The 26,527-nt window shown below is 44.7% G+C and overlaps 1 protein-coding gene across 1 annotated transcript in view; it reads right to left on the reverse strand.

Annotated features, from left to right (window-relative positions):
• FASN (fatty acid synthase) overlaps positions 1-25,914 on the reverse strand; it is a 42,461-nt gene extending 16,547 nt beyond the window's left edge. Inside the window, 23 exon segments of the mRNA XM_054170794.1 lie at positions 920-1,303; positions 1,449-1,759; positions 2,583-2,786; positions 3,001-3,180; positions 3,485-3,667; positions 3,760-3,840; positions 4,078-4,269; positions 4,616-4,791; positions 5,222-5,337; positions 6,899-7,102; positions 7,384-7,518; positions 7,923-8,017; positions 9,316-9,505; positions 10,745-10,932; positions 11,277-11,736; positions 14,422-14,556; positions 14,822-14,937; positions 15,571-15,693; positions 16,141-16,341; positions 17,172-17,345; positions 18,367-18,519; positions 19,331-19,477; positions 25,619-25,914. Of these exon segments, the coding sequence (XP_054026769.1) occupies positions 920-1,303; positions 1,449-1,759; positions 2,583-2,786; positions 3,001-3,180; positions 3,485-3,667; positions 3,760-3,840; positions 4,078-4,269; positions 4,616-4,791; positions 5,222-5,337; positions 6,899-7,102; positions 7,384-7,518; positions 7,923-8,017; positions 9,316-9,505; positions 10,745-10,932; positions 11,277-11,736; positions 14,422-14,556; positions 14,822-14,937; positions 15,571-15,693; positions 16,141-16,341; positions 17,172-17,345; positions 18,367-18,519; positions 19,331-19,457 (4,128 nt within the window). The 5' untranslated portion in view covers positions 19,458-19,477; positions 25,619-25,914.
• Positions 25,915-26,527: the final 613 nt, after the last annotated feature.

Genomic DNA, 26,527 nt, shown 5'->3' on the forward strand with positions numbered 1-26,527 from the left:
AGCCAAAGAACCTACCCTTTCTTCTCAAATCTCCTTGAAAAAAAACTTTGCAGGAAGCAAAGGGCTAGAATCAATGCCACTGCAGAACTCAAAATCCAATTACCACACTCCAGAAGTACAAAGAAAAAGAGTTAAATTATTAAAAGAACTACTGTTTTCTTATTCTAAAAGAGCTGAGAGGCTACAGCCCCTCAAATCAGAAAGAATGCCTATGTTCTGTAGAAGGGCAGCTTCCCATTACTGCTTGAGCTAGCAGCTGCCAAGAGAAGGCAATGTCCCAGTTCCCACCCTTACTCTAGCCACTCTGTCCACTCTCGTGCCAGCACTGGCATTAGTTCATCTGCATGATATACTGGTTTGCAGATAGAAAGCAGGCACCTTGCCTTCCCCAGTCTTATTTCCCTCTATCACATTATGGCATGGGGAAGAAAGGAAGGAAAGGGGGAAAAGAGAACAGTACAAGAGAAAAGCCTTCCTTCCTGGGAGCACTTCAGTGTTAGAACTTAACTAGTTTGTAAAGTCTCACTTCCAGCAGTGATATCTAAAGTAAGAGAGATATTCTGATACTGAAGCATTTAGGATGCTATGGTGATAAAACTGTACCCTACCTAGCACCACAGCACATTATTTCAGTTTGAAAGGAATTGTCCTGTCCAGTGTTTTAATGCAGGTTATATGGATGCACCAATGACAATAATAAGTTAAAGAAAGGCTTTTCTAACTGAACTCAATTTTCTCTCCCAACCTAGTATGTGGAAATTCCCAACTCTTCTCTTCTGAAGTCATGTTTATTACATATTCCCACAGAGGGTTCCAATGGAAAGTGATGTGCATGATGTCTACTCAACATTTATAACAGCATCTGCAAGACGCAGACTCCAGACTACCCACTGAGAAAGTACTGGTACTTGAAACTTACCTCACTCAGGAAGAACTGTTTCTGCTGTAGATCTGGACTTGTAAGGAAACTGACAATTTCTGCAAGAGTTTCTCCTTTAAGGAGGGTGTGTACCAGAAGAAAGCCTCCCTCTTTCACTGCGGCTGCCAAATTAGGGACAATTTCCTTGGTGTTCCCTACAACACTTGTTGAGTAGTTGTATACCACCAGGTCAGCATTGGTCAGATTTCCAGAGGGGGGGCTAGCTGGATCCCACTGGCTAAAGGAAATTCCAGCATCTTGTATGTCTGTTTCAGAAAGAGCTTTCTGGCTGGTGTCAGTGGCAATGTATTCCATCTGCAACACGGGCTGAGCATTCAGAATGTTCGTGACATGAGGGAACAGATGTCCATTTCCTGCAAGAGCCTGTGAGAAGAGGAAGGAAAAGGGCAAACCAAGTTGAAACATGAATGGTACCCAGAATTATAAGTGGAACAATTGGAGTATGGGATTAGGTTACTGGAAGGCCTATAAACACCAGCTATGATCCCATCCCAGGCTTCCAGCTAACCTCTACTATCTTCATCCTACGACTGGTCATGTTTTCCAATGCCACATCAATGCAAGTCCTCAATTCTGTAGAATCCAGCAATCCATTAAGAAGAGGGTCATCCTGGAAGTGCATTTTCTCTCGAGCCACAACCTGTTGCAGCTCAGAATGGAGGTTTCCATTCAACTCCAGACTGCAGATTTCATGAAGGATATACTGAAGGCCCTTCTGCATAGGTGAGGACATTGTAACATGCTCTGCACTTTCTAGTCCAGGGACAATTAATTTGATCCCATGCACTGCCACCTTGTCCTGTAAGTTCTGGATCAGATCTAAGGAAGAGAAAGGGAAACAGAGGAGTCACGTTTTTCAGAGGGTTTATTTCTCCTGTTTACCTTAATTTGCTACACCAGCTGATCAGCACCACAAATTACAGCATCTTCTACCATCAGCCTAGCCACACACAGTGCATGCTCCTGCACATTCACATGTATGTATTGCACAGCAGTTGCAGCCCCCCTAGACAAGTAGGTTTTGTGGCAAAAAGTCTTAAAACACCAAGATTACCTGTGGCAATATTCTGACTGAAAGAAAGCAACTAACAGAAAACTTCAGACTGATTTAGTGAGCTGTGGAAGAAAATTGTAAATTTCCACCAAGATAAAAATACTAAAATGCCCTTTATTTTTTTTTTTGCTGTATATCCAGATGGAAAATAGCTGATCTTGACTGAGATCAGCAACACCATTAAAAAAAAAGTAAAATCCAGTACAGCATTTGTAAAAAACTTTGGGGACATTATTTGGACACTACAGAAGAGAACTCTTTAAAATCTATTGGCAAATCAAAGGATGAGCGTGAAGATGCTACCAACATAGAATGACAAAACTACTGTCTCAAAATATAGCAAAGCCCACATCTTAAAGTAAAAACGTCAAGAAAGTAGTTCTCTCTTCCATCCCACTGAGGGGCAGTGAGGGAGGGGTTGTGTGGTGCTTAGGTATCAGCTGGGGTTAAACCACAAGAGAGGGTTATGTCATCTGACACTGCACGTATCTCTGAGGTGTTCTGACGTAGTATGAACAGCTTCTCTCACAACACTTCTGTCACACTGCAGCATTCCCCTAGTGTGACAAGAAACCAACCCCATCTTACCTTTGCAGTGGTTCAGATATGTATTAAGATGACCACTGGAAGACAAACAGTTTTTCTCAATATAGGGCACAAAGCAGAATTTTTCCAGGGTGGGACCGGTCCGTTCCTGTTGTCGCCGTGGTGCCACAGAAGCATGAAGACCATTGATCTGAACACCTCCTGCTTTAACACTATTGAGACAGCGGTCCACAAAAACATCAAAAGCTGAAAGAAGGGCAAGAAACACAAGTTTGCATCAAAGTCCACCAGTATTTCATTCAGGGTGATGATCAGATGAACAGTGGTATGTCAGACTGTTATGGAACAGCTCATAGACTAAGAGGATCCCCCAAAGTCCATCCAACTTCTTCACAAATCATACATTTATCCACACAGCACTCAAAGCAATGAGCAAAAGCCCAAGCATAAGAGATGTTACCTTCCACATTGTCCTGGTACTGGCACACCTGCTCTTGGTGCAGCATTGGGTCAATGTGCACTGAGCGAATCCTGGTGGGTAAGCGCAGGCTGCGCCCAGGCTCGGCCAGGATGATCACGTGTAGCAAGGTGTCAAGGAAGGTCACCCAGTTCCCATTCCACAGAACTTTCCCTGTGTTTGCTGCAGAAGAGGAGGAAGGGGAAGGCTCACTGTGATTTCATTATTCAGCAGATGGCAGAAGTCATTGCTTAACAAATGCAGACACTGCTGTATGTACACAGCACCCCTGAGAACTCAACAGTCAGCTCTGCACTGGACTAAGAGCTTCCCAATGCTCTGTCCTGGCTACTCTCCATTATCACACGGAGTATAATTACCACACAAAACACAGCCAGGTGGACTGTTAATACAAATGGAATTAAAAGATCAAATATCCACCATTTAAATAACCTGCTCATCATTCTTCTATAGAAAGTAAATTCACCTTCATTGTTGCATTCCAGAACACCCTGAAAGGTTGGTCCATAATTATATCCACGCAGATGCAGCTCTTGGTAAATGTCATCTTTCAAGAGGCCAGACTTTGAGCTCTTGTCTGCTGGAGTCTGTGAGTCAGCTGGTTTTTGGAAGTCCTTCAGGGCTGTGCTTTCTAAGAGGAGAATCCTCCCTGAGGGGCACAGCAGCAGGAAGAGCAATCAGTGTCCATACATAATGGATTTTAGTAGGATGGTTGCATACATGTACACTTCCTTCACTTACCACTCACAGCCAGATTCCCGTTCCCGGACACCTCAAAGCAGTGGGAGGCAGGCATGTATCTTACTTCCAGCTTCACTGATCCTGCAAGAAACATTGAGGAAGACAGGACAGCGATGTCACTCATTGCTACCATCCAGCAGAGCTTTCTTTTCCACCATCTCCAGACTCACTGCACGCAACATAAAGATAACCATAACATACGCTACTTCACTTCATGAATTCAATTCTTTGCTCTCATGTTCTTCCCTCACTTTCCCCTTGCATTTCTTTCCTCCACTCCCTTCATCTCCATTACAGAGTTTTGCACTCCTTTCTCACCATTTTTGGGAAGGATAGTTGCCTGATGGATTGTGACTTCTTCAAAGGTAACAGCTACTTGCTCCATGGCTGTGCCAATGGTCCTTGCCAGAGTTCGCCAAGCCAGTACTAGATACCCAGTTGCTGGGTACAGGACTCTGCCATCAATGCAGTGACCAACCAAGTAGTGGTCAGGAGAGCCAGGACTCACATCTGTCAAATGATAAAGAGCAGATTAAAAAATAATAAAATCACCACAATAAAGATATCTTCTCCCTTCAATGTCTATATGAGGTCCAGTGGTTTCCCCAACTATCCTGCCTGGCAATATGTAGCTCTTAAAACTACTGCAAGTCTAAGTCAAGATAGTTTCCTGCTCTGTTCATATTCTTTCATCCCATTTCAGAAGCAGAAGCAGTCATTTTAGATCCAAGTCTTAAGCTTCAGAATATACCTTCAAGAATGCTGCTTTGAGCATCCTTTTCATAGTTTTACAAAAGAAATGCAGAGGTAAAGCAAGAAAGAGATGAACAGAAAACCCCAAAATATGCAAACACACCAATGTTGTAGATGGAAGCAGATGCAGAGCCTTTGGAACCTGATGGAAAGTCTTCAGCTTTTGGAACGTCCCAGTCCTGGCTGTGGTCCCATTTGATGTATGGGGAGATAAGGGGTGTTCCCACTGGGACAGGGTATTCCACAAGTGGGAACAAGTTATTTCCAAGAACATTTAACCTAGGAAGACAAAAAATATCAAGACAATGGGGGAAAGGGGAAAAACTGACCACAATACTTCGAGTCAGACAGTAATTGTTCTTGGGCTCCCATGTCTAAGATTTCTCCAGGAGTATCAGTAACACTGCAACCAAATTTGGAACTCAGCCTATAAGATGCAGTTTCTTTCCAAGACCTAGCTCCAGGTTCCTAGGCTTCTAAAATGGGACTCCTCTTTAAAAGTCACCTTCCCAGACCAAGTAGTCTCTAACCCAAGACAACATTCCGAAAGTGAGTGTGTTGGATATGTAAAGTACAGATGCAAGCCCCATTTTTTCCAGGCTTTTTGAAGTAGTATTTCAATGAAGACATGTGAAGACATGTATACTACAGAAGAGATCTGAATTCTCTCCTGATATCCCAGTCACCGTTCTCCCTTAAGTCTCCTTACCCAGTTAAATGAATCTTTCCCATCTGTGTTAGGAAAAACTCCAAGTTGTTTTTCTGCTCTTTCTTCATCAAAGGCAGGATGGTGCAAGTTGGTTTCAAAGTCCTCCTCAAGATACCCTGGTCAAACAGAGTCCATAAATCACTGGTGGAAGGCATTACTTACTACTTAGTCTGAATTTTTCTCTACTGGTGTGCCAAGAGCTCTGTGCTAGGTGATAGAACATATAGCATTTTACCAGAGGAAGGGCAGCACAATACCCTTCCAGCAACCCAAGCTGCACATCCAGTAAAGCAGAACCTATGTAATATTCATTAAATTCTGCCAAAAGACAAATCTCCCTTTGCCAAAGGAGATTGTTAGGTGGAATCAAAAGCTGCACTTCAAGAACTGCCAGATCACCTTCTCAAGCCTCCCACTCACTCACACAGACACCACACAACTTCGGCCCTTACTCCCAGGAGCAGCCCTTTTTTGTCTGAAGCATCTGCAAGCATTTTCCAAGTGACAGCTATTAAAGCTCAAAATGCAGCCCTGAACATCTGACCAAACTTGTATCTTCTCTTCTATTACATCTCACAGTCTTTAAATGGAAGTAGGGGAGAGAAGAAAAAAGAAGAACACTCTCAAACCCAGCTGGTGAAGTCTTTAGTCACTTGTATCAGAGTCTGGAATTATGCAATGACTTTAAGTGTATAATCTTTTTAGAGAGAAAAATATCTGCCCAGTTTAAAAGCTTTGCTCTTATTTTCTCCTCTAGTCACTTTTAAAGCATAAATAAGATTAACATCACACAATAAATATACACTGGGCTGGAACTCAGAAGCACTGTATAACTATTAAGAAGACTCAGTTACTTGAGAATCAAATTTAAGACTTTTCTCCTCTTGCATGCCACAGACCAAATGAAAAAGACCAGTCCTTGAGACTTAAGGGACAGGCACAATGTCATAGCACTGGTCTTGTGGAGCAAGTGCATCCTAATGCACCTGATGTTCTGCATCCTCTACGATGGAGCTAATTCCACAAAGAGAATTCTTATGGGCTGGTCTCAGAATTCTTGGTCTAGGAGATGAGGGGAAAACTTCACTACCAGCTATCCCCTTCTAAGAAAAGAATCTCCAACCAAATTCAGTGTACAGATGGTGGTAACAGATTTTTCATAGGGAAGGCCTGTCAGGCTTGAATTTCTCCCTCCTGCTCCAATTTTCACACACACTCCCTCAACAAAATGCTTTTCTTACTTGCTGTATACTTCAGAGCTCACTATCAGCTATCTGAAATGCATGCCAATAAAAAGAGGCTACAATGTGAATGTCTGGATGGGGAACTGGTAATGTCTTGAGATTATTTTTCCTTCTTCAAAAGAGTATTAATACACACCATGCTCAAAAAAAACCCCAGCCAACCACCTAACAACCCCCCCCCCCCAAAACCTAAATTAAACTAAAAACAACAAACCAAAACCCCACACCAAAACCCATGGCGGGTGGGGGTGTGGGAAATCAAGAAAGTTTTAAAGCTAGGGGGGCACTCAAAACTACTGGGGGGAGAAAGTGTAGGGGCACTAGGAGGAAAAATGCCCCCAACCTGAATATTCCCTAGTCCTCAGATCCTCAATCTCCTTCCTGCAGCAGTGGATCAACTGTGGTATCACACTGCCAAAACCAAACACAGTACCTGGAGAAGAGCATGTGGAGCAATCTCTACTACGACAGCATTCTCTGGAATATGCATCAGACCTTCGTGGAACAGCACTGGACTCACTAGGTTGTTCACATAATAGTCTGCAGAAGAATGCTTGGCCAGTTCACTCTGCCACTGAGATTCAGGGATAGAGGTACTGACCCATCGTGCTGAACGAGGTTTGGGCTGTGGAATGACCTACGGATGAGGAAGAGGGACAGAAGAGTTTCATGTCACAGATAACAATAAGACAGGCAGAAGCAAGCAGCTCTTTCTTTTTACAGGCCATTTTTCCCAGCTTCACTACTCAGGAGATCCTTATGCCTGAGGTCACAAGACTTCAAACCTTAGGCCTCAGAAACATCTACAAGCTCTTCAAGAGATTTATTCCTCAAGAAAGGAGCCCCCTTAAACTCAACCTATGCTGAAATCCAGGTGCCCGAGTACAAGCCATGTGAGTCAGAGTTTAGCAGCCTTACCTTTTTCAGGGCCTTGAGGAGTGCTGGTGCAATGGACTCCATGTAATAGGAATGAAAGGCGACACCGGCGCTGCGTACCTCCTTTGCAAACACCCCATCCTTCTTCAGCTTGCCTACAAACTCATTCACAGCATCCTGGGAAGAGCAAAAGAAGTGAACCAAAAATAAAAACTCGCAACATATTTAGGATCTGTGTCACTGTACTCTCCCCACACCTTTCATCACTTGCCACTTAAGGGCAGCCATATCTGGGATGAGGCTATTGCCCTTCTCAGCCTTAAAACTCATCATTCACTGTGCCCATGGCTGTCAGACTATTCAGCATAGAGATCTTTTATTAGTAGGTCACTGAGGCACTGACACCACCTCCTCTCACAGAGCATCTGAGTGCTCAAGTTTACACAAAGCACCACTTTCCTTCCCACCACTTTAATCCAGCTCCCCTTTGCAAGCAGCTGAGCTTTAACTCAGTTTCACTCTTCCCTCGTGGGTGCCAGTCACAACTCCAGCTTGCACCCAAACTTGAGTTTCTTGCTCACCAGAGGCCCCGAAATCGTGACAGTATCTTCAGAATTGTGACACGCTGGTACCACACTTGGAGGACACATCTGCTTACACTCCTCCCATGTCAGACCTGCAGCAGGAAGATCACAGGACAAGTGTTTCTAGCAGCAAGTCTCATAAGGGAAGGCAATCTTAAATGCAGTCACTGCACTTAATTCAGCATTTTGCTAAACTGGGAAGGATTCTTATCTCTCTGCTCCCCAGAAGTGGTTCTGCATAAGCTGAGGATATTTATCTCAAAGCTTTATCATGACATTTATCACTGATACCAAGCACAAGAACAGAGAACTGATTCTTGGTACCAGCCCATTAAAGGACAGGGTAGGGGGAACCCACACACTTTCGAAGAAGCATCAGAATTGGTTTATCTTGCCAATAGCAATCTGAGCTAGAATAGAAAAAAAGACTATGCCAGCTTGACTCACAGAGACTAAGTGGCACAACTTGAGTGGCTTAAATAGCTTAACACATGCAGCATCTGGTCATATATTACAGATACAAGTCACAGGAAGAATCTGACCTCAGCATCAGATTATAAAAGCCACATTACATGCAGCACTCTGATCTAAGTTCTGTCTGTCAAGTATTCAATATCAAGGAAAAGAGGCTAAATGAGGTAGGTAGTCCTTCACAGCATTAAAGAAAGAAGTCTAGAATTATATCAGGTCCTCTAGACAAATGCACTGCATTAGATCTGCAGCAGCTTTTCCCTGAAGTGCTTCACTTTTTAATTGACCACTGCATCCAATAAGAAGAAACAGAAGAACAACAATGCTACCAATAATAATTTTCTTTTTAAACACATCAGGCAGCATGAAGCCACGAAAAAACCTGCTGAATCCAAAGCTCACAAGTGGACAAAACTATATAGCTTACAAAAACACTGAGCAAAGCTGGGTCAGGAGAAAACTGCTTCCTAAGTATTACCAGGTCTGCTAAGTACCAATGGCATTAAGTTGCAATAGGCAGTTGTCCACTCATAATGATGGCTTACTGGTTTCTTGTTTCATTACTCTTGCAGACAATCATACATATGTATTATTAAACAGAAAGATTTCCATATCAAGAGCCAAACATCCTAGTGCCTTAGATTTTCCCCTCTTGTTTCAAGATGATTATTTATCAGGCTTCTGTTACCTGTCAATAATTTTCTCTATTTCCACTTAGCCTTGAATGGATTACCAAAGTGTTGCCGTATTTCAGGTCCCCTATCAACTTTAACAACCTGTTCTACATTAGAAGGGAAGAGGCAAGAGCAGCCAAAATTTTACAGAAATTATTGTCTCCACCAACACATTTCTATCCCAATGCCACAAAGCCAATCAGATGAACTTTCCTGTATCGCTCTTTTGATAAGGGTACACCTACCAACAGCAGCCATTCCGCCTGCCGGCAACTTGCCCTCTTTAACACATTGTCCTCGCCAATAAGCTGCAAGAATGGCTTCTTCATGACTTAAGGATTCATCTGCATAGCCACAAGCTACTTCTCCCACTGAGTGGCCTACAATCCCATCAGGTCGCAGACCTGCTGCCTTCAGCATATCGATCTGAGCGATCTGTAAGGAGAAGCAGGGATTAGTGATTCCATGTCAGAGTAAGGAGGTGTTGGCCCTCAGAAGTACACAGCACGACTACATTACAAAATGGCTTTTTGGTACAGATAATTCTTCTTGGTCTTTCTGCTTCCCTCCTCACCCCTCAAAACTGCAGCTCCAGCCTCATTTCAAAGCTATCCCATGTGATTCCAGTACTATTTGGGCCTCTTCACTATGTGGCTTTCCACTAAGAAGCTATTTTCAACAACAAGAGGCTGCCAAGAGCATGTCTGTACAAAGTAAGAGGCAAGACCAGTTTTCCACATAATTTTAAAAGCTCTGCCTCTAGTTTAGTAGGAACAATTAATCCCATATTGACTCTCAGGATTAGTATAATTTAGTATCATTTAGTCCATTTGCAGAACAAACTTCAGAAGGCATTCAATGGAACCCTGCTCCTTGGCATGAACACTTACATAAACATGACAGATATTCCTTAGTCTCTTAAAAGAGGGCAGTTCCACATGCACACACAGAAAAAGCATAGAATGGCTTAGGTTGGGAGGGACCTTAGAGATGATCCTCTCTACCACAGGCAGGGATGCCTCTCAACTACACTTGGCTGCTCAGGGCCTCATCAAACCTGGCCTTGAACACCCCCAGGGAGAAGGCATCCATAACCTCCTTGTGCCGCCTGTTCCAGAGTCTCACTACCCTTGTACTGAAGAACTTCTTCCTAAGATCCAGTCTAAACCTACTGTCCCTTATCTTAAAACCTCTTGTCCCATTACTAGACACCCTTATGAAAAGGCCCTCCCCAGCCCTCCCATGGGATCTGTGATAGGTTAGAGGCCGACCCCCTTCAGGAAGGCAGCTGTAAGGTGCCCCCCAAGAGTCTTCTCTTCTCTAGGCTGAACAACCCCAGCTCCCTCAGTCTATCCTCATAGCAGCAGTGCTTCAGCCCTTGGATCATCTTTGTGGCCCTCCTTTGGACTCACTCTGTGTCCTTCTTATGATGGGGACACCAGAACTGGACACAGCATTTGAGATGGGGTCTCTTGAAAGTGGCAGAGCCCAAAACTGTCAAGAGTACAACAAATCCCCTCGTGTCAGAGGAATGTTTCTAACAGATGCCACTTGCCAACTGAGCTTCTATTCATCGGTCTGAAATGTTACTGGCCAAACAGACACACTAGCAGAGCATGCTGATGTGGATTGAGTCAATGACCCCCTCCCCACCCCCAGTCATCTGAGTCTTACCTGAATAGCAGCCAGGCCAATGAATGCATTGACAGTGTCATCAAAAGTGTTCTCATCTGCACGCAGAAGCAGCTCTGAGACCTTTATGCCTGTGCTCTTCAAAGCCTCATCTGAGCGCAATATAGACTGACGGAACAAATCCAGCTTCATGAGGCTCACGCCCATGTTTTTCCACTGTGTTCCCATGCCTGCAGGATAGGCAAAGAGGAAGTGAGCTTTAGTAACGCTCCATGAAAGGAGCAGACAACACACACTTGCTCTGGCAGTGAAAGAATTTTATCTAAGAACAAAACATTGTACATTTCTAACATCCTCTAAATTAGGTACTGTGTGTTTTTTATTATCCTGGACTTTGCTATCATCAGAAGATGGCAAAGTTAGGATTAGATAAAATGCAGGAAACATCAATCTCCTAGACACATCACAGGGCTGCATGGTAGAGTGGAAAGCGTTAGTGCATAGAATCCAGTCAACTGCTCCAGCCTCAAAGCCAGAGGAATGTGGAAGCCTGGACCTGCTGCTGCAGGCTTACCTGAGCAGATGTACCACAGCGGTCTGCCAGATGCTTGAACTTGCTGAACCTCTCGTATGTCACCCTCGCTGCCCACCAGTGTGTAGCCCCTGTAGGGCATGGAGGACACAGGAATTGAAGAGATCTCATTGAGAAGGCTGAGGTATGCATTACATCCCACGTGCTTTTTGCTCTCTTGAATTAGTGTTTCCACAGCTTCCGGGGTTCTGCCACAAAACTGAACCAGTCTTGGTATGGTTTGAGCCTCCACAGGCTGGCGTTTTTTCCCGTTTGGCCTCAGAATGACATGAGCATTAGCACCTCCAAAGCCAAAAGAGTTGATACCGCTAAGGCCGCCTTTCACTGGTGTTGGTTTACAAACTACCTTCAAAGAGCCATCATGTAAGGCAGGAATATCTGCATTTGGGGTATTGAAATGAATATTTGGAGCCCACACCCCATGCTCCAAGGAGAGAATGACCTGGAGGAAAAAACAGAGTGTTGTTCTGTGATCCACATTTCCTTGTAACAAACAGGTTTCTGTTATTGTTTTACTATAAATGAGACACAGCACACACTAAAGCAGCTGTTTGGATAAAGGGACACATCAACAAATAGCATTATTAGTGTTACTGAGGTAGTATCTATTTCATCCAGGTACATTTCAAGTCCATGCAGGAAGTCAGCAGTGAAAGTAAGAGTGGTAGCTTTAAGTTTAGTTTCCAGACCCTTTCTAACTGGAAATCCATGCAGTCTGGCTGGAGAAGTAGTCTGGCTGCTAAGAATGACAGCTACTTTCTCCCCCTTCAGAACCTGCCCCTTCATTACATTCTGCTTCATCTCGCCCCAGTCACACACAACCACTCTCTTCCTCATCACAATGAATGCCTCCACTTCTGCTTTTGCTGTCAAAAAGCCAAGCTGAAGCACTGGTAAAGCAGGCTGCTTGCTGCTTTGCACCCATTTGTGGTCTTCTTGATCCAAAAAAGCAGGAACAGTAGATTGGTCAAAACCAGCAGAGCCAAAGGGAAGTACAGAAACAGCGTGAGAGTTAGAATAGCTGTGCCAAAAAAGCAAGAGCTCCTTCTCTCAGCAGCATCTTTATAAACAGCCCATGACACCAAGCCCATAATCCTCTGTGGCACAAGTCCAGCAAATCACAGACTACAAGGTCAGTTGCAAACACTCTGTGCTCTGTATGTTTGGCCATTCCTTCATTACCACAAAATAGTCAGAGAAACAGGTATTGGTTCAGGAAATGTTCTTCTGAGTTGATTCTCAGACATGGCAGCCTACCTGGGAGAACAACCAGCATAAATGCATGACTTTCACTCCAGTCAGCATGTCTAAAGTTGCAGTTTAGTACTTTCATGCATGCTGCTCCACACCTGCAATACTCTGCACCATGGACTTACTCTTACTTTACACAGCACACATTCATCCTTTCAAGTCTGTCATGGCTTCTACATAAGTTTGAGAGCACAGTAGAGAAAGCACACATCAGAGCCACTAAAAGGCAGTGTTTTTGCTGTGCAACATGTAGTTAGACAGACTGAATAGCAAAAAGGTACAGGTGACTTTTCCTCCCTCACCAGAATTTAGCTGAAGTGGCCTCGGCAAGCCCTAGACCCTTTCCTACCTATCCACATAACGAATATATTCTTTTAAAGTCTGAAATCCAATACCTTCAAGATTTATTTTCCTCACTGACATCTCATATAAAAGCATTTTTATGGAATTCCAAAAGAAAACATCTAACAAGACTGCAGACTTTCTGAGATAGTTAATGTCTAAGAAAGGCTTGGTGCAATTTTTGGCTGGGTCTCAAGGACACCTGATCTGCCATTCCAAGTAACTTTCAAATCTTTAAATACCAAGTGCTGCCCAACTTTCAAATAACCAAGAACAGAGAGAGAGAGCTTCAGGTGCTTTCAACATGCCAGATCTGGAAATGAGACCTAGCACAATAGAAGCACAGCAAAAAAAAAATTAATATTCTAGCAGGCATGACAGATGCCATGGGCTCTTGCCTGCAGCTCCAAGTTCCAATACAAAGTTAAGCAGGAAAACTGATGATGAGAGTGAAATGGCATCAGTCTTCAAAAAGAAAATGCATCCTCTAAGAAACAGACAGGGAAAAAATATTTCAAAGTTATGATCCTGTCCTGACAGATCATAGCAGAACTGCACTAAGCAAATTGTTTAGAATGTTCAACACAGTCTGGATGGAGAGCTATGACACAGGTATTATTCCTTCTATGAAGAAAGTGTCAGTCTGAGGGACAGAGGTGCTAAAAGTGAACTTCCCTCTGCAGAGTGATACTGTCTCCATGATTTATTTGCAGATGAGGTTATTCACAGCAACTTGTACGTATTCAGGTCACAATACCCACTTTGAAGACCCTAAAGTTCCAGCAGTGACAGCATAAGCATACGTGACTTCAGTTTGTGGCTCTGAGGCTGTCAGTAATAGGCTTACAACCAAGAGTGAACATTAGCCAGCTCTCTGCTAAGCAGTTTAGCAGCCAGGGCCAACAGATGACTGCCTGCCTACAGCAGTAGTTAGCAGGCTGGTTGCTAGGACAACCAGTTTATTCAAGCTGGTTGCTTCATCCCAAAGAACTCACCTGGCTTCTTGCCAACACAAGAGAGTAGAGGAAGAGATGGTACATCTCTGACAAACAGCCAGAAGGATCAGCTACTGTTTTGGCACTGAAAGCCCACACTGCCTTTTATCTTTGGTCATTGCCAACTACTCCAAACATTTAAATCCCTCTCCTTGTATGCCCCTCAAACCCAAAGGACTTAACAGCAGCTCTGTTGGAAGGTTCAGTGCAAGGATAATCAGTAAAGTGATCCCAAAGCCTTTATTCTGAGCAGTTACGCTCCTGTAGAATTCAGCAGGAAGGGGAAACTAAGGTGTGTGTGCATATATGCCCAGAACACTCCTGTCCAGTTTGCAGAATAGTCACCTGAGGTTTTACAAGTATTTGCAGGTGAAGCAAGAAACAAATAATTAATGAAAATCATCTGAGTTCTTATCACCAGTGAACATTTTAATCTTGGATCAGTGCAAATTCTCCTTAAAAGAAGCAAACATAAACCCCACACACACACTTTTGTGTTGCCCCTCTCCCCCAGTTTTCTTTCTCAAGCTGCCTATTACCTTGGCTAATGCAGAAAGGCCAGAGGCAGGCTCTGGATGACCCATGTTTGACTTGACTGATCCAATCAACAGTGGATCTTTCCTATTTTGACAGAAGAAACTTGAAATGCCATTTAGTTCTTGTGGATCTCCAACCTAGTAGGAAGAGAATCAGAACGGCTATTAACAAGCACTTCCACAACACATCATCAGAGAGACATCTGAAAGATGTTTGGGCAAAATTCCAAAGTGGTGTAGCAGTACATGCTCTAGGAACTGGTAGAAAGGAGAAATGTAGGAACAGAGTTCATTTTAAAAGGAGAAAAAAAGAAATTAATTTAATGGAAAAGTGTGGTAAGTGATGCAAGGAAAGAACATAAGAGAGAAGAAAACACTCCAGTCCCAAAGGGGCCATGCTGACCTTGGTGCCTGTGCCATGAGCTTCAACATACTCCACTTCTTCAGGTTTAACACCACATTCTTTGTACATAGAGACAACCAACTGCTGCTGCATGTCTCCAGATGGGAATGTTACGCCTAGGACAAAAAATTGTTGTCAATTCCTCTCTCCTATCAGATGATTCCTGTTCTGATTTTAGCACCTTTTCAACTGCCTGGGGCTATGAAGTCCAAAAGAGTCAAGAGACTGTTTCAGGATTTATGCCAATGTCCTGAACTCCAAACATAAGCCTCTCAGGTTCCTCAGAAGGAAAGCAGAGGAAGCAGAAACAGACTTAAATCAATGAGTTAGACTGGAGTGGAAAGATATTGGTTAAAAGAATATTAGGAGATGGTTCACGCAGAACATGTGAAACTTGTGTGTCCATAACTGGAGACCAAGAGAAGTGGGACAGCAGTAGGAAAAGAGCCTTACAGTCATGAAACTACCTACACTGAAGAAGTTACTGCAGAGATGTACTGAGCAAGGCTGAACCAGTGACAGGACACTCCTGGTACTTTCTACTGCAGAAACTACCACTTATGTCCAACTCCTCTGCAAAAGAGGGTCTTGAACTTTGCATTACCAAAACACACAAAAGAGGGAAAAAAACCCTTAAAACAATTAAAAAACCTAACCCCTTCACACATCTAAAGAGGAACTCTACAACACCCCATTTTTGATGACAAAGACCTGGTAGGTATCTCAATTTTCAGAGGTTGAGGGCTTACCTTGCTCCTTAAAGCCATCAGTGTTAGTTCCAGCATTGACTATTGTAGCATAGACTCGCTTAGCCATGGATTTCTTGGTCAAAAAAACGACCACAACAGCTTCAGAGCGACAATATCCATTCCCTGAGAGCAGAGAGAAAAGAAAGAGTCACTAATTTTGCTCTGCTTTGGAAAAAGTTGCAAACCACCATGCAAGTAAGCCTCTGAGTTACCACTTACAACAGACTGATTTAAGAGGCTGACATAGCCATTTCTTTAAAAAACCCAACAATTAACGTCCTAGAAAGGCTCGCTGCTCATGACAAATGAGGATAGAAAGTTTCCATCAAGAAGTAGATCTTTTTCCTCCCCCAATGGCTAAGGAATGAGCCATACAGTTTCTTCCACACAGTTAGTTTGCCAGGCTCAGTGGAGAATGCAACACAGATCAGGGCCAGGGTATGTCCCAAACAAAGCAGCTAAGAACAACTTCAAGGCCAGCTCTTTGCTCTGTTAGAGGAGTATCTGGTCACAGATTCCACAGTAAGTTCCTCGCACACAATACAACCACCTTTTGTAGTAATGCCTTACCTGAAGCATCAAAAGCCTTGCAGGCACCATCAGGACTAAGCATACCCAGCTTCATGAACTGCACAGAAGTGTTGGGTTTCAGCAAAATGTTGACCCCTCCTACAAGGGCTGCACTGCACTGTCCATTATGAATTGCCTTGTAAGCATTTTCCAGAGCCACCAGACTAGAGGAGCAGGCTGTGTCAATAGCTATGCTTGGCCCTTAGGGAACAGAAAAGGAAAACAAAAAAGGTGGTGTGGTTTGGGGTTTTTTGGTTGTTTTTTTTTTTTTTTAAACTGTTTCCTTCCTAGAGTTGCTCTCCAAAGCCTACCTGATGGAATCACAAGAGAAAGATACTAAAAAAAGTTAAATGACAGTTTCAGACACAACAGATAATCCCAATACAATGGGAGACAAGAATGACATCTCTACCTGCTCACCAGATAGTAAGGGATGAGAAAGGTGGAAAAAAATGTAAACAGTTTGGCTTTAAGAGTATTAATTCCATGCATCCATCAAAAAGATATACTGCAGCTTCATAGGCAAGTCTCATCTACTCCCACAACCTCACCAAGAAAAATCTCTTCCTCTTCCTGGTGCCACCCTGGCAGTTATCACTGTCCTTTGCTGTTCTTCAGAACAATTCCCCATCCCTCCAGTCCCCAGCACCACACATGGCAAATCATATCTAAGCCTTCAATTACAATTTCAGTGGGCTTCTTCCACTTTACTCAAAAAGAGTCAGCTGTCCCAGCAAGTTTACCTCTGGGTTAGCTGACTTCTGGCACAGCTTGACACCAAACAGCAGTCAAATGCCAGGAAAGACCTAGGCTCCTGACATCATTACCTTTCAGATGAATGCCAGCTCTGCCCATCAGTAGCAACTGAGTTACAAAGCATTACAGAGTCTCATCATGAAGTTGCAATACATTTTCTCCTTCCCAAATGCCTCTTTACAATCATTGCAGGCTTTCTCCATCACAAAAGGGTCTACATCATTATACCCACCCCACTCCTCTACAGCAACAGTGGTACAATCATACCAACTTACCTTTGAAGTCAAAAAAGTAGGAAATTCTGTTGGGAACCATAGCACGTTGGCAGCCAGTCATACTGTATCCCAAAAGCTCTTCAGGATCTTGGCTAAGGGCTTCACCAGCTTCTGACCCACTGTTGCCAACCCACACACCTGTGTCTGTGCCACGGAGGGTGGACGGGTCAAAGCCTAGGAGGATATTGGAAGGTAGATTAGAGGAGATAAACCAAGAAGGGGCAAACTGGGGAAGTATCAGGATGTATGTTGGCAGCAGATCATGAAATACTATTTACTTGTCCCTTTCTGGCAGGCCTTACCTATTACCTGTTTCAACTGCAGATCTAGTAAGTCTTACTGCAGAAGTCCACCACAACTCTGGTAGTGGCCTTTGGCCAGAATACAATGTGCCCAGAGACAGCTTTTCAGCTCAGCTGAGCATTGCTACAGTCTTGTGCAAAAAAAGTGTATGGGCTGGGCTACAAAAGATAAAAATGCTGATCAGATTAAGCTAACACAGTCAAGCCTCCAGAGTGAGGCTCAGCAGCACAGGAGCAAGTGTTAGCTTAAAATGTCAGTACTACTGAGGTGGTTCCAACTTTTTCCTATGTGTTTATGTTCAGGCATGAAACTAATCAATGTGAAAAATAAACTTTTTGGCCCTGTGGGTAAATCAAAATCTCAAGACACTGGAAGAAATGGAGGAAAGAGGCTGCTATTTCTGAAAGCACACTTCCTGGGCAAGCCTTCCATACTAGCAGATTGAATGCCACAAATTTTCCATGAATCTGGCCAACAGACAGAAATACATCAGGTCATCTGACAGTCCTTCAGATCTCTGATGAGAATTCTAACCAAGTCATCTCCCTTCTGCACTACAAATATGCCCTTAACAAAGGGACCTATTATGCAATACTAAGGTAGAGCAGAACATACAAAAGCTCTAGACCTGTTTTCTGTTAACTGTTGTTAAGTTTCTATCATATTAATTTCACCATATCATGCAGGCAGAGATTGCTGGCAGGCAGATTTCCTAGTTTGAGTTCCAGAGGAAACAGCTTTATTCTAACTCCTGTAACAGTCCTTTGTCTCCCCTATAATGTGATGGTTTTCTCTTGTTAGAGATCTCATCACACAAGTTCATGTCTGCACCTGCTGCAGAGATAGAGGCAATACAGCTGAATTCTCCCTCTTCAGACATTCAGCTGCTTACCTCCATCCAAAATAGCCTCATAAGAAACTTCCAAGAGCATGCGAAGTTGAGGATCCATTGTATGAGCTTGTTTGGGGTGAACTCCAAAAAAGGATGCATCAAATTTGCTTAGGTCCTTGAGCTTTCCATTTCTCTTGGGCAGTCCATAAATTCCTGAAAAGAAAAACCCAACACTGAGCCACAGAGTATGTCAGTTTTGAAGCAGCTATGAGCTGAGGCAAAGAACAGGATGACCAAAGCCAGCTCTTGATTAAATGTGAGCCTCAATTCCCTGCTGCAGTACCCAGAGTGCTGCCATGAATATTCACCTACCCATCTCTCTGAATCTCATTTGGAGGTAAGAATACTGCATTAACAAAAGCAATTGTCATTTTTCACACTCTCCTGGATATGAGAGCAAAAGACATTTATCTAATCTAAGCAGTTTTGCTCTGGGAAGTTGTACCAAGCACATAAATGAAGGTTCCAGTCAGTCACCAGTCAGAACAGAAACAAAAGCTACCTTTTACTTCTGCAAATTACTAGCTTGACCTGGGCAGACTTACACTAAACACTTCAGAAAGATAGTTAGACCCAAAAAGAACATTGTAAAAAGCCAAAAATCACAGGGCTGGAGTTCCTGTGCTATTTCTGAACCCAGAAAAATGTCAGAGCCATCTTACTGCAACAGCTGTCAACAGGAGGTACAGGATTCATTGTGCCTAGCTGCTCTGTTGGTGTTCTTTTGTTTGGAAGCAAGTCACATACTATTTATAAGCTACTACTGCATGGGATGTAACATTAGAAAACAGATTGAGTGAGACCTTCAAAAAAGTGTTCTGTTGCTGAATTTCTTGGAGATGCCCCAGAAGTGAATTCAGAAGCTGTGGCAGTGTTTCACTTCTGGAAAATCCTTTCCTTTCATAGGTAACTCCTCTAGAACACTCAGAACTCAGGGCTTCAAAAGGAGACAGTAAGCACTCACCTGGTTTCCACCTCCTATCATCCTCTGTGACCATATCAACTCCATTCATCAGGTTCTCCCAAAACTCTTGCAAGTTCTCAGATTCTGGCAGCTTTCCTGCTATTCCTGCAATCACCACGTCCTCCATCCTTTAACTTCTCCCTGTTGCTGAGAGCCACAAAGCAGTAAGATTAGTAGGATTTCACAGAGAAGGAGTATATGTGTCTCCTGTCCTCCTGACATGTTGTGACAAACAAGTGTATTTGCAGGAGAAACACCCACACAGGAACAGCCCACAGAGTCTCTACTAAAAGACACCCCAACTAATCAAGTGGACCATGAGATCCATGGGGTCAATGAGGATGAGAAAACTGAACCCAAAGCAGTGTTGGGCTCCAAGAACCACCAACTTCTGCATGACAACTAGAAAAAGAACAGGTCTAGCTCTACTAAATGCAGAGCCTCTGTGAAGTCAGCAGAGAAGAAAGATTAACATGGTGAAGCAGAGGTGGGTGGAGAAATTATGAAATACATATAGTAAAATACATAATTACAAGGCAAACCTAACAGGTAGCAAAACAAGTTCTACGATCATTCCAAAGTCAAATGCTAACTTAAGAATCAATAATCAGAAAGTTTGGAGGGGAAAATAAAATAAACCAACAAAACCCCACAAAACAAACACAAACCCAACCAACCAAAGGAAAAAAAGAAATCACAAAAAAACCCCAAACAAAAACAATCCAATCCAAACTCAACCAACCCAAATGACACAGGAGAAAACCCACAGAGAAGCACAAAGTTTACAGTACAACTTGCATAACTTTAAATACCCAAAACAGGAAGGAAGTTTTACATATGAAGTATTTCCTAACTGGACCCTGGGCTGCCACACACTTAGAGGACTGGGAATGGAGAACTGAGTACATGTGGCAGAGAGCAGAGCTTTAAGATTGGCACAACAGATCTTGATTCCAGATGGGATGAAAAATCTTAGCTCTTGTCCCAAGAAATTTGCATTCTAAGACCCTAATCTCAAACAGCACAAGCACAGCATGATGCTGTAGAACACAGCATGGCAGGACATCTACACAGACTACACCACCAAATTCTGGCTCATGTATTACAGTCAGCACGCTCGTTTATTTTCTCTTACACTGAAAATGTATTAACAACTAAGCAGAGAGAATGCAAGTTAACCTGATGTTCCAGTTAAGATCAAATTAGCTTGTAGTTACTAGGTAGGAAAGTTAAAGAAGGGAGGAACGAAAGATATGGGTTAGTTTTATATATATATAAAAAATAAAGGTGTGGTTACATGAACAAAAGATGTAATAAGCCATCACAGAACTTCCTTGAATAATCCTTCTGGTAAGTAGAAGCAAAATATTGTTGATACTAGAAATATTAATTAATGTGTGGGATGTTAGCAAGTAAAAACCACTAAGACAGCTGGGCATTCCAACAGCCAAAACCATGCATTGATAACTCTAAAGCAAAGACTGCAACGGAAGACCTCAAGTTTGACTTCCACAGTGCTATGTAGGCCCTTTGCTTAAGCAATGCTGATGCTTGATCATCTCCTCCATAAAGCAACACTAATGGGTACTCTTGGACAAAGGTTTCGGAGCTGTTCTTCCAAAGCAGGACACTTCACTTAGGCTGCAAAGTTATGCCTCTTTCAGGAGTTCCTAGTGCTTTTGAGCAGGCATCAGGGCTCTCTTCCATCCACACATTGCTGAGGTGTAACGTCTTATAATAGCTGGAAGAGGTTGGGATGCGCAGAGGGAAGCAAAGCCTCTGGCTAGCCGAGTGTAGTCCAGCCAGAACACATCACCACAAAGGTTGTCTGATTTCTTTTACCCTCCTTCTTTGCTTCTCGATTCAGGTCTGTGGAGTAACTGTGGAATTATGCAACATGCAACACTGAAGCAGAAGAGGTGATTACCTCATCTAGTCCATCCCTTCTGGGAGCAGAAACAGAAGTGTTCCCAAAAGGACATCTTGGATTTCTCAGTCTTATGCTAAACACCCAGACAACAGAAGTTCCATTCCACTTTGTCCCTTTAAAAAGGGAAACACTAAGGAGAAAATGCATAAGGTGTTTAAGACCAGGCTGGATGAGGCTCTGGCCAGTCTGATCTAGTGTGGTGTGTCCCTGCCCATGGCAGGGGGGTTGCAACTAGATGATTCTTGTGGTCGCTTCCAACCCTGACTGATACTATGATAAAGCCTTACTGAGGAACTGTTCCCCAAAATGGAGACCCAGCCCACTGTGCTCTGAAGAGAAGGCTCCAAGTTTTTCCACTCAGATAAATCCAGTCGGTTTTACTGGCATCACATTCTACCTGGAGAGCAGAATCAAGAGTGACACACCTCTGCTAGGCTTGCAGCAGTTCTGTGCTAGGGGCAGAGAAGGAATAGATCTCAGGCACAAAGCTTACAACCTGATCATAAGACAAGAGACATACATGATCATAATGGGATTATGATGCAGGTTTATGCCGTAGCTCTTTGGGCGATGATCTCCAGCGAGAGAAATCGCTTGTATTTCAAGGGACTGAAATGGCACTTCTGGGATTGTTTCTTCCCATCTCTTTCCCTGAAGTATCAGAAAAACACCATCCAGGTACAGCCAATGTTGACAAAATGTTCCTCTGAGGCAGTGAAGTAATAGAATTTATCAGCAAAATAATTTTTGCCAAGATCTTATGAATGTAGTTGAGCAAGATTGGGACAAAGGTGGAGAAAAAGATGCTGCAGTAATCAAAATGTAGGAAGAATGAGAGCCAAGATGTTAATTTTAGCTGGGTAAATGGGCAAGAAGAGCCACAACTTCAGAATTTTAATACACAAAATAAGGAAAGATTTTGACTTGACACAAAGAGATCCACGTGCCTACATTCAAGCAGCACACAAGTTACAGATTTAGCAGCAGAAAGAGCTATGATTTGCTGTGAAAGAGAGTAGGAAGACAAAAAAATTATGAATATTAAGTCATCTTTGATTAAGCAGTGATTAAAGGAGACGTCCTGGCTACCCACAATGGCTTTGGTCTTCCTTGCCAGATAGCAAGCAGGCAGACCATTTTAAATTTGACTGACTTTACCCCCAAATGGAGGAGTATTTTACTATATTAGAGACTGTTTCCTCTGTAGAGCTTTTTTAGACTATACGCAGTATACTGACAGGTTTTTCAAGTAGAAGGCATCACACAGATCAAGAAATAATACTATTTCTATAGCTGTTTTAAAGGAGACTGGACTTCAGCAAATACAGAGATTGTTCCTACTACATCTTACACCTGATGAGCAAGGTGATGAAAAGCAACAGGTCAAAAAAGGAGACAAAGAAGAGGGACAAGTAAGAGTCTCTGATTTCTTAAGGTTGTATTTTACTGGATCCAATGACACTTCTAACATCCTTTTCCCTCTCCTTACCCACAGTTCCACGTGAATTGAATTATGTGAATTCTTCCCAGACAGTTTGCACTAACAGGGCAGGGAGAGGAGGGAGAAGCAAGCCCCCGCCATATCAGTCCCAACATACCAGTCTGTACAGACACTTCAGTTAGGCATAAACTATCACCTCACTGGATTTACACAATATTTTTTTGGCAATGATATTGCATTGCTGACTCATACAGTCTGGGACTAGTAATAACTAACAATCCCTTCTGGTATTATTGACCACTAAAAGCTTTCATCACTTTATACTTGTGCTCTGGTTATCTACCTCCCACATTAGGCATTTAACAAGGGCTGTTTTGTTTGTTGATGCCAGCTCCTTTCTCCAATCATGTTATACCTTCTTAACCTTGTTCTCTATTGGTATCACGTTTGCTTAATGAGATTATCGAAGTTACTCTGAAGTTGAAATACTGATCTCCACTGCATTTAAAACCTTTTTCACTACCTCACTAATTCAGCACCAAAAAAATTCATCAAGAAGAAAACTGTTAACCATCATTTTTCACCATCCCAGGCAGCTGCTAAACTTTTTTTACAATAATTGTATCAGCTGCTTACCTATAAAAATATCTGTGTTCGTTAAGTCTTTAAGCTTTTAGAGGGGGAGAAGAAAAAGAAAGACAAAGAAAATGTAAAAAGTGAAGGTAAATTCGATTTCTTCTCCACTCATACCTGACTTGCCAAGTACTTAAGGGAACACTTTTCTTGCTCTGCTCTACGTCCATCTAAGGTTCAGTGAGGAAAGGAAGAGGAGAGAGAGGAAAAAAAAACACCACACATTTGCAAGCAAACAATAAATAAAACCTAAATCTTGTTTTGCCTGATGCAGGGTTTTCTTTCCTAGATAGAAGCACACTATTTATTTCACTGTTATTTTGATGGCTGTCATGAGGGTGGGACAGAATATTCAAAGCCATCTCTGTTGCTGTTTCTAGGTAGTCCAAAGCTTAATCTTATTTGGAACTCCTGTTATTATAACACGCTACATTCGAAATTTCTCTACCAGAGACACTTGACAAAAGCACTGCTTTCTTACTTTTTCATAATGACTACACGACAATCCAGGTCTTCTAACATCCATCACTACTAAAATTTGTAATTACAATTATCGTCACATAGGAACTTTTCTTGTAGAGACCTATAATGTCTGCCTCCAAAAACCCTTCACCAAATCGAGGCAAACGCAGAATGCTTTTCATTTTCTGAAAGCATTTGGCTACAGTCAAATCTGTGTGCTATAGCTTGAATTTAACAAAGACCTTTTAACTGTCTCTGTTTCAAAGCTGGATTTGTCCCAATGGCCACAAGAGATGAAAAATGCCAGTGTGTTTTCATATTTAAAATGCACTACTTAACAGGAAACACATTCTGTGTCAGAGCTGTTATTTGAGAGAGTAGGTGAGATTCTGCTCATGGAATCAGCACAGTTCTGTTGATTACTGAATGATCAGAACTGATTTGTACAAAAATGTAAGTTCTCAGTATCACTACATCATGTTTGTAAATTATCTGTTCAGAACAGCCCTCCACGTTGGGACCTCATCCTCTGAGCTCATCTACTCAATGCAGCCTTTCACAATGTACTATTCTTTCCAGTTTACTTCAAGAAGCAGAGAGGCTGCAGAAAAAGGTGAACCTTTTGCTCGTGTAGCTTGAGGTTTTTTCATCCTTTTGTCTTTTAAGGCAAGACATGCTCCAAAGGCTTCAACGCTGCTCTGAGGTGTATGCAAGTTAACAGACAAAACTTGAACACTGCCCATTTCCATTTAAACATCCAAATAAAGCTTTTAGCTAGAAAAATATGCATTCGACATCTCAAAGGGCCCCATGTCAGGGAAGGAATGTGGACTAAAAACCAAAGCGGAGCAAGATCAGCGAAAAGAAAGAAGACGAGCATCATGTTCCAGACAAAAATCACATCATCAAATCCAGACTCATGTACGACTAACGGGGTTATTTCATGTAGGCTGCTGGTACATATCGGAGAGACATTAAGGAGTACACTCGGCACCTCTCCTGCGATGGTTCCCTCGCACCTATTGAGAAGTCACCTTTCGCAACAGCGAACGCTGGATCTCCTCCCGCACAAGCCTCCCCAGCCTGCCGCGCCGGTGCTTTCACGCTAACGCGCGGGAGCGCAGCGCCGCCGCCCCGCTGCCAACACACAGCAGCCCCTTCGGCCCCAGGAGACAGCCCTATGCTCCACGCCGCTCGCTTCGCACCCGGGCTGCGGCAGCTCGGTTCTGACGAGGCCGTGCGGCCCCGCGGCGAGCGCTCACCGCTCCACACCGGGCGCGGCCCTCCACCACCCACCGCCGCCGCTAGCAACCGGCACATTGAAGCTCGAGGGGAAGAGAAGCAAGACTCCCGGCCGTGTTATCGAGTGCGCCCCTGCATCCCCCGAGCCCGCCCGGCCCGGCGGCGAGGGGTCGCGGCAACGGCATGGTCCCCGCCCGCCGCCAAGATGGCCGAGCGCCAGCTCCACAATGCAGCCGCTCAGCTCCCTCCGTGCGGCAGACGGAGAGGGAGGCTGCGGCTCGGCGACCAGCTACCGAGCTGGCGGAGACTCTCCTTGCCGCGGCCGCGCTGAGCCACGCGATATCGGCCCGCGGCAACGGGGCGCGGCGACCACGACGCCGGTGCGCAAGAACGTTCTGGCCGTAGGAGCCGGGCCCGCGGACCCCGGCACAGCCTGCGGATCCCCCACCACCAGCCCAGCGAGGAGCACGACGTAGGCGGCAAGATGGAGCCTCCTCGGCGCGCCAGCCGGGTGCAGCGGCCCGCGGGACCAGAGGATCCCGCTGTTCTGGCCGCGCCATATCTTTTGTCCCACCGGTACCTGCACAGGGACGGAAAGCTTCGTGCCGGGAAGACTCTAGCGTTAGCTCAGCGCTGGACCGGACTGCTGCGGGGCGGGCTCTGCGGGTGGACACTGGCGCTGCTGCGGCGGCCGGTACCAAACTGCGCACGGCCGATGCTCCGCACTCTCCTCACTGTCTCCCTCTAGCTCCCAGCGCTATTTAAGCAGTCACCACCTCCAGAGGCCACGCCACATGGGCTGACAGTTTACTCCTCACTGCAGTCCAATGAGAGCTGGGGCAGGGCCGCCCCGAGCCGGCCCCGGGGTGATGCCAACCCCTGCCCGCCAGAGCCGCTCCACGGGAGGAGGGGGCCGTAGCCAGGCCGGGGCGGGCCCAGCCGGGCCCCCCGTACCCGCGGCACCGGGCCAACCTCTCGCGGCCCGCCCCCTGCTGGAGGCCGCGGAAGGCCGGGCCCTGTGGGGCGGGGGCGGGGGCGGGGAGGGGCTGGCTGCGGGCCGGCCTGGCGAGGGGCGAGGCAGCGCCGACCCTCCGCAGGCGCGGATCAACTCGTGTTCCCCTCCCACCTTCCCCGGGTGCTCACACTGAGGAACACATACACACACTAGTGCTGCGCCGCCCCTGTGGCTCGGTGGGAGGCTCGAGGGTCCCGCCGGCGCTGAGCCAGACTCGGCCGAACTGCGGGCTACCCGCGGCGCACAAAGAGAAGGGGACACCGGCTTGGACGTGCACTGCCCCGGACGGCACCCAATCCGGGGGCGGTAGAGTGTGGGCGGGGGCGCGGCGCCGCCAATCGCGGTGCCCGTGGAGTGTTGCTAAGCGATAAGGCGATATGGTGACGGCTGAGGGGACGGCCGGGGCCGCCGGCGGAACGAGCCGCACTGGCGGCGGCGGTCGTTCACCCCGGCAGAGCGCGGTGCCGAGGTTAC

This window comes from Dryobates pubescens, chromosome 20, assembly GCF_014839835.1.
Source record: "Dryobates pubescens isolate bDryPub1 chromosome 20, bDryPub1.pri, whole genome shotgun sequence".
In the NCBI taxonomy this organism is placed as follows: Eukaryota; Metazoa; Chordata; class Aves; order Piciformes; family Picidae; genus Dryobates; species Dryobates pubescens.